The sequence below is a fragment of the Atractosteus spatula genome, chromosome 7, assembly GCF_055471065.1.
Source record: "Atractosteus spatula isolate fAtrSpa1 chromosome 7, fAtrSpa1.hap1, whole genome shotgun sequence".
NCBI classification, from domain to species: Eukaryota; Metazoa; Chordata; class Actinopteri; order Semionotiformes; family Lepisosteidae; genus Atractosteus; species Atractosteus spatula.
Window position 1 is genome coordinate 21,169,186 of NC_142712.1, and position 13,102 is coordinate 21,182,287.

Sequence of the window (13,102 nt, forward strand, 5' to 3'; positions counted from 1 at the left end):
TGAGACAGGAAGGAGCCTGAGAGAACTTACATTAGCAGGAGCGTGACACCAAACAATTTGACTTTCATGCATTTAAATTATTCTTAGGTGTTGTGCAAAGATCAGGCATTTTTTCCTAACATTAGGGCTATGTAACAGCATGTGAAGCGACAACCAAAAATACAGATTAAACAAATCCCCGAATAAGTTAAAACCACAAATACAAAAATAAGAATTATAGATCTTTTATTGTGCATGGATCTTTTTTGTAGATATCATGGCTATAGAGTTACAGTTTAGATACATATTTATGAGATTATACAGTTTTCATTACGAAGTCTGACATTGTACAATTTTAAAGTGATATGTTTGGTAATATTTATAACAAGTTTTGATTTTTTTTTTGGAATGTACAGTATATGAGGTAACTGCAAACATTAAAATTACATAAAATTTTTTTCTTTCCCCAATGCAGCAAACTGCAAAAGGGGAATATCTGAATGGCACAACTTGCAATTACATTTTGCACTATCAAAAATAGGAATTTGAATTTTACTATGACAAACAGAAGCCATTTGCAGGGCAGCAGATTCATTGCAACATGATATTTTTTTGTGTATTTTAAAGACATTTGACAAGGTATCAGCATTGTTAAAACTGCTGCAACAGCAAGTAACACATCGGCCAACAGCCAAACACAACATCAACTCTGAAGGTCAGACAGCAAAATTGTGATAGGTTGCTGTTTGCGGTCAGTGAGAAAGAATGTAACACAAAAAGTGTCAAGTTCTGAATTTATAGGAAGTACGTGTAACAACATAGACAATTAACAGGCAAGAAACCGTTATTATTATCCCCTCAGAAAAGAATTAACTTAAAAATAATGAAGACGACATTAAACAGAATGAATACTGAGTGCTAAATATGATTTCATAATTAAAAAGTGTTTTACACAAATCTATGAACAAAATCGAAAACAAATATCACTAAAACAAAAGAGACAAAAATCTCAGGAAAATCTTCAGAAAATAAAAACAAGAAACAAAAGAAACTGAAACTGCAGAAGTGTACACAGATGATCACATTAAGAGTGAATGAATTCCAGGTTATTAAATTCTGGTAACCCTCATGTTAAGAGTCATTCAGACTGTTAAGCTTCCTAATGCGGTTTTAATTTTCAGACTTTGAAGATGAAAGATTTTAACAGGTAAGATTCAGTGGTACAACATTGCAAAAAAACTCACAATACACAGTTAGGGCTTTGCACACTGAAAGAAGTGTTCTAGAAACGCATCACAAACACCACATGCAGTCAGCCGTTTTTTGTACAAGGTGCAAATTCTCTTTTTCTCTTAAACTCAAGGGAGACTTCGACAAGCTTTTGTGCTGAACTCAAAAGTTTGGATTAAAGCAGCTACATGTTAAAAAATGCAAAGTCCATTTTCCCTCTTGCCCCCCCTTCACAAAGCCCTGATAAACAGGTCCATGTTTCTTACAAAAATATATCAAATATTACCTTTCACAGTCACGTTTGCATCCTCACACACTCTGGACTCAAAAGTATTCGAAAGTGCTAAATGAGTGTTATACAATACTAATAATAGATTAATATACCTATATATTTGCTGTACACTTCATGGGTCTTCTGCTTTTCATCTTAAAAAAAGAAACTCCAGCTCTGGCACTTAAGAATAAAGAATTGCATGTCTACTCAGGCCATCACACTGCTTTCACTGAATCTGGGCCGGCATCCTTTTTTACTTTACATGCTCACTGGCCACGGTGAAAGAGGATTCCTTGTTAAATTTCACAGGGGAAAATTAAAACAAATCTAAAAAAAAACAAGGGAACAAAAAAAAAGATCAACGGTTTCTTCTCCTTTCGTCAAAAAAAATCCACACACACAAAGAAAAACAAAATGGAATGGTGCTATTAACTGTCAACAAATTAAAAGAAATTCGGAAGGTGCAGTCGCTTAACTTTGCCTTGCAATGCAGATATCCACCCCCAAACCTGGGAAAGACTACCGAGTTTTAAGAAAGGTTCCTCTTCAAAAACTGCCAGGGTCCTCTACTGCACAATGCAAGCGCTATGTCTTCAGGAAAACAGTGGGGAAACGATGGCCTAGCACGCCTACACTGGCAAAGTGTGAATTTAACAGAAGTTGGAATCACAGTACAATGTTTTTAAAGCCGGGAGGGGTGAGAGAGAAGGGAAAGTGATTAAGGTCAAAGTCGTTTGTTTTGTTTGTTTTTTTTTGGTGGCGGGCACGTCACTTGATGACAAAGTACTGGATGACGAAGGCAATCAGGATGGATATGATCGCGAACAGCACGAGGATGACGGCGGCACACTGCTCGTCGCTGAGCGTGCGTTTGGTCCTCGCCACTTCCACAGTGTTCTTGGCGCCGCTGGAAGGCAGGTCGCTCCTGGGCGAGGAGAAGGAGACGGTGGCGCTGTAGGGGCCTGCGAGCTCCTGCGGCCCCGAGGGAGATTGGCACTGGCGGATGGCGCAGGCCCGGAAACGGTATTCACAGTTCACCTGGAGCCCTGAAACGTGAAAGGACGTGGCCGGGCCTCTGTAGATCTGCAGAGGAAAAAGAATTCAAGTGAACTCAAATTTAAAGACCCACTATTTGGACCCTGAAGTGACCCAGCATCATTCCTCAGCTGTTATACTGCCATTCATTTGTTGCCCAACCAGATTTTGCAGGCTGTTAATTAGTTTGTATCAAGGGGTCTTAAAAGTTACCATAGTAAATTCCAAGATTTAACAAAACAGAAAAACAAAACTGCGTTAAAACTGGTATTGCATTATTTTATGCACATTTTCTTTAGCCATATTATATGGAATCAAATAAGTCCAAACTCAAACCTGAATTCTAGACACATTTATTCGAGCTCTAGTGAGTTTAATCTGTCATGACATCCGAACAGTAAAAGATCCATCCATCCGCTTTTTAACTGCTTCATCCGTGTCTAGGTTGCCAGGGAACCCATCTGACTGTGACAAATACACCAGTGCCAATTCCCCCAGAACTGTGGGAGAAAACCAGAGCACCTGGAGGAAACCCACTCAAACATGGGGAGAACATACTGTACAAACTTTACACAGATAGCACTCCTAGAATTGAACCTAGGGCCTCAGCACTGACAGACAGCATAGAAAATGGATGGATTGATTTTGACCAAATGGCTATCCTTGTGGATCACTGCTAGTCCCAAATTAAGTGATGAGGACACTAAGGATTTAGCTCGGCACTTTTTCCTGACTGGATGATCCTGGTGTCCAAGTGTCATTGGACTCTTATCCTGGAACAGGCATGGCCTAAATCCGACTACCAGAAGAGTTAAATATTTAGATTGGTTCCATTGCAAGGATGTTCAAACTTCTTTACATTAGGAGACCAATCTTAAATTTAGATGCTTACAGATCTAAAAGGATAAGTAATTTCTTGTGCATTGAATTAAAAAGGGGATGCTTATAGACAGTGGCTTTATCATTCATTCCTGACATGTATGTGAAGTTGCACAGTGCAGAAAAATGCTGGATTAAGCAACTAACATGGTACACAGATTCACATTTAAACACAACGTTTAAACCTGAAGCAACACCAACAACACAAAGACTAACAATGTTCACCAACACTCCTGACCTGGATGCCACAGGTGTAATTAAACTAAGATTAAGCTAAATTAAACTAAAGATTCTAAAGAAGGCTCAATTGCCAAAATGTTTCTTGTTTTCAACCTTTCAGCATGGAATTATCTTATACTTGGTCCACTGCTTTGTTAATTTGACAGTGCCAGTAAAAACCTAGAGAAAAATGAAAAAGATCACATACAGTATGGATGAACAAATTTAGATTATCAAATGTTCTTCGAGTTTAACCTGCTTCACAAACTGGATTTTAGCAACAGTGCATAGCTACTAAGTGTAAAAAATTATTAAACAGTTGATACAACAATGAGAGTGAAGTCCTCTTCATTTGTTTTACATTTACATAACTATTTTAATATTATTATATTAATATTAAATTTTGATCAAACTGTAGCCTGTCCAATAGATAATTCATGTAAAATCAAACATGCACGATAAAAAAGTCAACATCATATTCTGTATTACTAGTGAGATAGCAGTTATTACAATTTTAATTCAACATTAATAATTTTATTATCTGGCTTAAACATTTCAAAAGCTGAAACCAAACAAAGAAGTAACAGAATTTCACACAGTCAGTGAGTACTGGTGACATATGCTAGGAGAGGAGGGCCCAAAGGCTAAAGTGCCCGAGGTCTTCATCAAAATGAAGCCAGCTCTGAAGATCTCCTCTAATTTCCATCAGATTCACAGAGAGAATAAGCTTGATGTCCTACAGTAAACGAAACTGAAGCAGATTGGACTAGATAATGTGTGCAGGCTATATTTCATGGCAGGAAGTCAAAAAATGGAAAATGAACACACCTCCTGCATTCAATTTTGGATTACCTACAACAAAATACATTTAATCTAATATTATTTATCCCAGTTTAATTTCATGAAGTATGGAACCAAGGGAGTTCAGTGCACAGCCTTGAAGGCTACAGACTTGCAAGAGCTCTTGGGTATAATTAATAATTATTTCAGAGCTTTTCAGATAGTCAAATCTGAACTGACTTTAATTGAGGAAGGTTGTACATCAGCTGTAATCATTAATGGTTACGTAGGCAAAACTGTCTCATTTCAAATGGGCCCAACAATAAAACTGAATGTCTGGGCAGCCCCACCTAAACATTTTCGCTTTACCCTATATGGAATAATTTTCTCTTATTTAAAGCTTCTCAGGCCTTTATAAACCCACCCTGTTCAATCAGACTTACAGTATTCATGCTGAATGAGTCAGTGATGGAAAAAAAATGTTTTGGAACAAATTTATGTTGAGAGGCACTGGAACATGCGTCTCAGTTTTCTGGATGGAACAGGAAATACATCTAAGAATGGTAACAGGGACACTGTAGATAATTTGTTTTGTTGCTGAAGATACTGTGTGCAAAAGGATGCATTCTGTCCAAGACTAACCAGAGACTAGTAAAGCTGTGCTTACTAAACAAGTGTCCAAAGCACATTGATCAAAGGTGGATTTATTCAGAATGTTCCAAAAAAAGTTGCAAGCACTGCTAAGACATCTGATCAGCAGACATCCTCTGTGATTAAACAAATGTCATTTATTAACGAAGACTTCTGGACAAGAGCTGGAACAAATGCCGTTAAACAGACACAGCAACGCTGACAATAGTAGTAAACAGGACACCTTCGCCAGGGAAACGGAAGACAACATGAGCTAATGAAGCCCGTACACTCCATTGAGAAGAATGTAGGAGAAAGTGCTCACACACAAACCCTGGAAACTTCTAAGCAAATTTTACACGTGCAGGAAAGGGGGCTGTGGAAGAATAAACAGAAATAGCACAAGCCCATTTATGAAGTCAATTATTCAGGTGGATACAGTACTCAAAGCAGGGTTTGAGAAACATGTAAACACCTGAAGCAGAGTGTAAATAATTAGCCGTCACCAGTATTAACACTGCAACTCCTAGTAGGAATGATAGTAATGAATTTCATTTGGAAGATTCAAGCAGAGATCCACTGTACTTGATCTGGTCATGAGAGAAAAAAAACATTTTAATTGCGGGCAAAGGGTAGTGATTGTTGAGGGCAGTGACTGCTGCTTTCATAAAATCATGAGTTTTGCAACTTGTAGCTTTGCAACTGACAAGAAGATTAAAAATGTAGTATAGATTTATGCCATAAAAGGGGCTTTTGCTATTCACTGTGATTTGTATATCATCCACCTATATAAAAATACACTGAACACTGCCTGTTTTTCAGAAAAGTATTTTTTCACGCGAATTCTGAGAGACACAGGGTCTTCTTTAGATTTGAAAATAAACGTTTTCTTTTTTTCACCTTGAGTTATAGTATGGTTATTTCTGCTCCTCAAAAGGAACCTTTTCCTTTACCCAAGCCTTCAATTCTATCCCACTAATGTACAGGTGACCACTTAGTTTCATATACAATAACATCACAACATCTGCGATTTTAACATTCGTGAATTTGCTTATTCAGTCTGTCCGACGGGGACTGACAGAAAAAGAGCAGAGCTGAATGGTGATCTGACAGACTAGTATCATAAGATGAATCTAGCGAATGAGTGAGCCTCTTCCTGCAACCTGCTCAAGTACCCACTACCCAGCATCTGCATCTCAGAGTAGTCTTGTGTTTGTATTGTAATGATCTCTCCCGGTTCTGTGTCCACTACATGGAAAATAACAGACTGGAGACGATTTTACAGGCTCACTGACAGCTTTATTGCCCGTTTCACTACAGTGGGGTGTGCTAGGCAGGCTACATGCAGAGAAGGTATTCATGTTATTTTACCTGATTACTTTGAATTTGGGATTACTGTTGTTTCTTTTAATTGATCAGTGCTCTATAACTTGAAGACAATACACTAGTACTTTAATTATTATGTAAGGTAGGATTACTCAACTTTAAGCCATACATGATATCTACTGTAGTACCATACAACGATATGAGGTTATATGGAAATTTTGCTACTGGAGTCGGTTTTCTGCATCTACTGTAAATCTGTGGCTGTACTGTACCTACATTGCAACAGAACTCCACCATTGGGTTACTGTATCCTTTTATCTGAAGGGAGTTTCTAATAACACCTAGTGAGCTGCAGGAGGGAGGAGAATCACATTTTAAGCTAAGGTCTACAAAGGTTAAAAAATGAATTTCAAAGGACAGCAATTTCCAACTCTAACTGTTTTAATATGAATTTCTGGATACATTTATAAAAGAACCCACAGAATAAAAAGGAGAATATCACTAATGGAATTCCACTTCATCTACCGTTGGTAGAATGCATGAGGAACAGGCTACACTTCAGAGACGGAACCAGCAGGTAATAATCGCTATGCAAATGCAATGCTCATGTGTAGGAAACCGTGTTAATTCAGCATTACTTTTCTGACACTGGTTGCATGAGAAATAGGACAAGCTGTGATGAAATTTCTAATGAAAAAATGAAGAAAATAAATGAAAAGAAAACATGGGAGGCAATTTCACAAACTATTGTGCTCACAATGGGGGGAATTACCTTGCTCACTTCTTTTCTTTTGAGCTTCATTGTTACTTAAAAAGCTTGTTTAAGCTTCTGAGAAAGAAAATAACTTTTGCAATGAAAGTCCCTCATGTTTTAATTAGCGTATACCATCTATCAGAGGGCATATGAAAAAAGAAAACGAACAGGCCGTTGTATGAATATGGTATTCAGATTCTTGTTGCCAGACACTAATCCGCTACTTGTGCTTTATTCTGAAAGCTAGAAGTGATACAAACAAAACAAATAGTCATGTTTGGTGGAGAGTTTAAAGTGGTTAAAAAACATTTTTTCTAAAGATAAAAAGGAAACTGAAGCCAATTGAGCAAACGGAGGGCCAATTTTCCATACATTTGTTCTGGTTAAGTGACTGAATATTCAGCTTCCAACATTTTCCAGTGGTCATAGTTGATCTGTTGAATGTATACCACATAGTATTTTCTAAAGTCGTCTACTTGTGGATTTTTAAGTATGCCATGATTTGTTTATTTTATACAACAAAGATAAATTTAAATCACTCATATACATATCCCACAAAAACACAACATTCCAAAACAACATGTAAAAATAAGAAATGATAAAATTGCACATGCAATCTGGCATTTTTTTAAATCCTTCCTCCCCGGAGCACTGGAAAGTCAATTAAGTAGTGTTCCTTAACATGAACATTTAAGCTCCAAAGTGACTTGGAGGAGAGCTGACTGCAGGAGCAATACATGTTTAGCTGTTAAAAACGAGGGTCACAGGCATGGCGAAATCTCCCGAGATCACCACTCATGGCAAGACAAAAACACTCTGGTCTTCTCAGGCCCACCCACTCCTGCTCAGCCAAACATGCGCATTAACTATCACTGAGCACAGCGCACAAATGTACAGTATCTAAAGTCATCACAAAGTGGTTTAACAAAGAATACTCCCAAGAGTGCTGTACCTTAGAGCTATCCTACACTCGTCCTTCTAGTAGATAAAACAGCAAACACCTCCCTGCCGGCAATCAGGAAGAAGAAATATCTTTCTAAGTAAATAATTTTAACCAGGCTGTGAATGATGAGGCAAAGTTTAAAATACTTGTTCAAAAAACTTGAATGTACAGTACAGTAACACTTGGGATGATGTAATTATTGGGATCTACACTAGAAACACTGCCCTTCTTAATTAAATCGATCTCATTATTGGGATAATTGGTAAACTAGTGAAATTTGAAGACAATACTTAAATTAGGAGGATTGGAAAAAACTGAGAAGAAAATAAAATTAAAAAGTTTTTGATAAAAAGTCTGAAGAAGCTGAACTGAGAAGTTTACAAGGAGGCCTAATTCAAGTATCTTAAACTTTAAGTTAAAGGAACAGACAAAGTCAATTCAGAATCAACAGCTAAACATGACACAGAAGACAATAGTGGAAGCTATGTTGAAATGAATGAAAACAGAAGGCACTTTACACAAAGGACTGTGGGAGTATGGAACAAGCTACCCAGATATGTTGATACCCTAACTCCTTTCAAGAAATGACTGGATAAGAACTTTGGATAAATTATGTAGTCCCAAACTGGTTGAATAGACTCCTTTAATTTTGTAATTTTCTTATGTTCTTACCACAGTAGGCAAGTTGAGATAAATTCTACTAAAATTACATTAATAATCTGATTTAATATTTTATATTTAACAGTCATTTTGTAAGATTAAGCTCCTGGTAATGCTTAATTATATGTTACCAGCTTATAAAAGACTTATTAAATCTCTAGACCTCCATTAACTTCTAAAACCATCCAAATTAATCACGAAATAGTGAAAACAGTGCAAAAAATTTGCTCAAAATACTGGCTGGAATAAAACAATCTAATGTTTAATGACCCCTTCTCCTGTTTCCCTTGTTACTTTCCATGAAGACACAGAAATCACATGCCTGTCAGCAACTGAGTGTTTTAGTAGTCCTAAATTATATACACTGAACCAGAAGATATTATTAAAAGCTTGCAGTAAGGTAAACAACCAAAAAAGACTTACTCAATCACAGTCTGAAACCCTCTGCTGCAAGGCTATGTTTACCATTCAGCTCGATTCACTAAGACCTGCTTCAGACTTTCAAACGCTTCAGTAGTAGTGTCTTGGTGGAACGAGAACACAAACTCGACAACCTTGTTTCTCACTATACGGTAGTAAAGATCTTAAAAAGAACTGACAAACTTGTAAAGATCTAGAAAATGGCAAAAGACTTTTTATGGTCATTCAAAGAGCAATGTAAAGCAATCAATCGTTTGGCTTCACCTGTGTTTCAGAACAGCGGGAGATAAATTAACTGGTAATTTAAGGAAATCCCCAAGGAATGTCTTGACTACCTACAGTACATTATCCAGACATCCCTTATTTGGACTGCTGTTGTCAAATCTAACTGCTTCTCAATATCACCACCTGGCTGTGCCTCTGACTACTGCAGATCCTGAAGATCGCAAGTTTGGTGTGTTATCCACATGTGAATAAAATAACACAAATCCAAAGCTATAAAATACAGAAGACACTTAAAGCACTCAAAATGGTCTCTGGTATAAAGCTCACAAGATTATGCTAAAAATTGCTACATCAGAAATAGAAATCCTTCAGTTGCATTGTAGCAAGGGTGCATGGTTATGAATGGCATTTCAGAAAGATGGCTTAACCCTTGAATTATCGTGCTAAAAATTAAACCATGTTCAATATTTGCACCGTGTAGAGAAATACAGCACAGTAGATATCAAGCAGTATGTGTGGAGGCAACCACAGTTTGTTTTCTATAAATCTGTGGCAAAACATTAGGTTTAAGGACTTTTTACTATTAATAAAGATAAATAAACATGCAAGGGATCAACCTATAAATCTGTAACTTTCAAATCCACAGCCTCCTTTGTTAACCACCAAACTATTTGGATTCAGCTGATGTTGCCTGAAAAGGATTACCTTTCTTTCAAATTGTGTACTTGTGTAAATATTTTGACAATGTTGTTTTATCTAATCTAGGACAGGCCTCTCATATCAAACTAAGGCCTGCTGAAGCAGCGGTTGCTAGATTATGAGGATGGATGCAAGAGAAAATGCTATGAACAAAAATGCATGAATTAAAAGTGCTTTACAAATAGAAAGAACAGGTATCATATAATTAATACAGTACAATCAAAAGAAATACAATCTTGATAATTCCATCATCTTAAAGCAACAGACCAGCTCACCTATAAAATCAGGAGCCAAACTGTTCAAGCCTTTAAAGGTGATTCTGAAATCCACAGGAAACCATTACAAGGAAGCTAAAGCATATACTGCATGCTCATTCATGGTCACTTTAGTTAAAATTTAAACGTCTCACTTCTGAACACGGTACAACTTATACTTTAAAAACAGTATAAAGCGGGATAAAGTAGCACTAAGAATTCTAGTAGGATTTGCATCTTATTGTCCAACAAACCTACTCCACGTCATAAAACCGCAAAAGAGAAAAACCTGAGTTTTTGAGTTTCAGTAATTTATCTATTACCTGTTCATAACCATACAGGTATCATTTGGATATTACATACATAACCAATACCACTTAGGTTTCAGGGTTACTAAGCTGCATATAAGCAATACTTGAGAATCTTGAGTTCAGAAAAACAAGTAAAGCTTTATCCCATGCTGAAAAGAGAAGAAAAGAAACAATATTTTGGCTGTGGAGCCTTCTTCAGGTGTGCAGCTACCTACTCAAACTAGTTCAGAAGAATGCACAGGTGATGCAGCAGCTTTAAAAAACAGTTCCTGTTTAAATGTTATGAACTTATTTTAAAGGCGGGACTATTTATTTTTCAAACATTTTTCACAAATGTTTCTGGAAGGTGCCTGCTTGAGGCGAATGCACACAAAGAACAAAGAGATGGCCAACTGCGTCCTGCAGTCAGGACTGAGGCAAATTCGGAAAATATTAAAGTTTTGTTCAACATTGAGAAAAACAAGACAGGAATTCTGCACTATGGAGTACATTTCATGATGATTAATATTCTAAACCATGTTTGTAGACTTCTGTTTCAGCACACAGATCATAAATCACTAAGTCATCCGCATTGACAATAAAAAGTTTCAGTCAGGCAGACTGAAGAATGAGACCTGACAGCAAGAGCCATGCTGACACAACTGTATTTGAGAGGCAGAGATGGTGATTCTCCTTGTGTGAAAAGACCTCTCTTCACTCCATCATAAACTCTAGGATATGACACAAAAAATCTTCCCACTTAGTAATCATAAATCACAAAAGCAGGCAATTCTATGAGAAGGTTACCAGAAACATTTCTTCACTACATTAACAAGACACTAACAGAGGTTATTTAGTTTACTGCATTGGTTTTTAAAAATACAGTCATTATTCTTCTTTGAAGAAAGCATTTGTTTTAATTAATTACAGCCAGGAGAGAACTTAAACTTTAGAGTTGGTGGAAAGTTTGCAGAAATAGCACTGGCTGAAGGAAGAAGGACCAGATATAATTTCTTATGTAACTGCTGAACAATAACATTTTAGAACAATTCTTATAATAAGAGATTTAATTGTACATAACTGCATACAATACTTGCACTCAGTAAAACCTAATATGCCTGTATGAGCATCATGCACTTGTACAGTAATAGAGTACACCTGTGCATTTTGATAGCAAGAGACTATTAATATTGGTTTCGAGGCTTAGGTATGTTACTTTTCTGGCATGTAATAGGTGATTTACCATATATTTAAGTTAATTACAGGAATCTGGTTCTTTTCACATTGGAAAAAGGCTGTCTGTGGGATAGTTTTCTGCCTCCTCAGTTAAAAGCATTTGTTGATGTGTTTTATTTTTACAGCATTTTATTTAAATCTAGTCATTCTATAAAAGCGTTTTTGGGAAAATTCGATGTTTTACATGCAGTGCCATAGATTCGGCAAACCACAGGGTCTGGCCTGCTACAGTGCACTCACTCCCTGCAGGTCAAAGATTCCTCAACTCTGCTGCTGTTTCAGCCTTTTCCCCTTCATTCCCAACAGAGATGAGGGCAGAGAGCCAGAACCCCAAGGGGAGATGCCATACCTGCTTGAACTCCGTGTTCCCAATCATGGACTGAAGGCTGTAAATAATAGGGTCCCCCTTCATAGGCTGGACGGCTTCCCACGTCACCTCACAGGAATGGTCATCCAGTTGCTCTATTCTGGGAGCTGGGTAGAAATAGGCACAGAAGCAAGGTATTTCCCATAAGAGACTATCTTCATAGACACTCCCTCAGGACAAAATGGCAGGGAGCTTCACCTCCCTCGACTACCACACAGGTTCAATCAGAAACCCCCATTCACGTCCATTCCCAAATCTAAAACACCATCACACGAATGTCAGCAAAAAAAGGGGTTTCTGCAGGCTACCAGATTTCCATGGATGAGAGGTACAGTCTATTAGAATAACCTGGACAGGCTCAGGTACATATATGAAATCTTTAAAATAATTACTAACTCCCAGCAGCCGCCCAAAGATGCTCCAATCCTAAATTTAAACTGAACATCGCAGGTGAGCTAAACTCCCGAGAGTTGTGCTTCACTTTGAACTTTCCTCCTTTTTGAAAACTGTGAAGGAACTCACACTTTGTCTTTCCAGTTACATCACATCCTGTCATAAGCTGTATTTTGCCTTTTGACCTATTATCCACTGGATAAAGAACCTACCTGTATGCATGTTATACCTTACCCTTTATTTTTACAGCCAGATTAAATGAATTTATGAAATAAGTGATGGAAAATCTAAGTACTGGTCTAAGAATTAAGGGTAGCGGTTTTGTAAGACCTTTTCCAGGTGTAACCACTTATTTTTAATTCTAAACGTAAAAGAATCATTTTAAGAACCATCTTTTTATAAAAAAAATTAACTGAAAAAGAATCAGAAACAATAAGTCATGATTTAAAAAAATTAAAAGTTTGACCTGGTTTCTTGGCAGAGCAGAGTTTGTTGCTGTCTAGGGGATA

At 37.2% G+C, this 13,102-nt stretch overlaps 1 protein-coding gene across 2 annotated transcripts in view; it reads right to left on the reverse strand.

Annotated features, from left to right (window-relative positions):
* Window positions 1-208: 208 nt before the first annotated feature.
* Window positions 209-13,102, reverse strand: part of fndc3a (fibronectin type III domain containing 3A) — a 115,164-nt gene continuing 102,270 nt past the window's right edge. For both annotated transcript variants that reach the window (XM_088920894.1, XM_088920895.1), the window contains exons 25-26: window positions 12,183-12,307; window positions 209-2,566 (exon numbers count right to left, since the gene is read on the reverse strand). In XM_088920894.1, coding sequence (XP_088777020.1) covers window positions 2,252-2,566; window positions 12,183-12,307 — 440 coding nt within the window. In that variant the 3' untranslated portion in view covers window positions 209-2,251. The remainder of the gene's footprint in view (window positions 2,567-12,182; window positions 12,308-13,102) is intronic.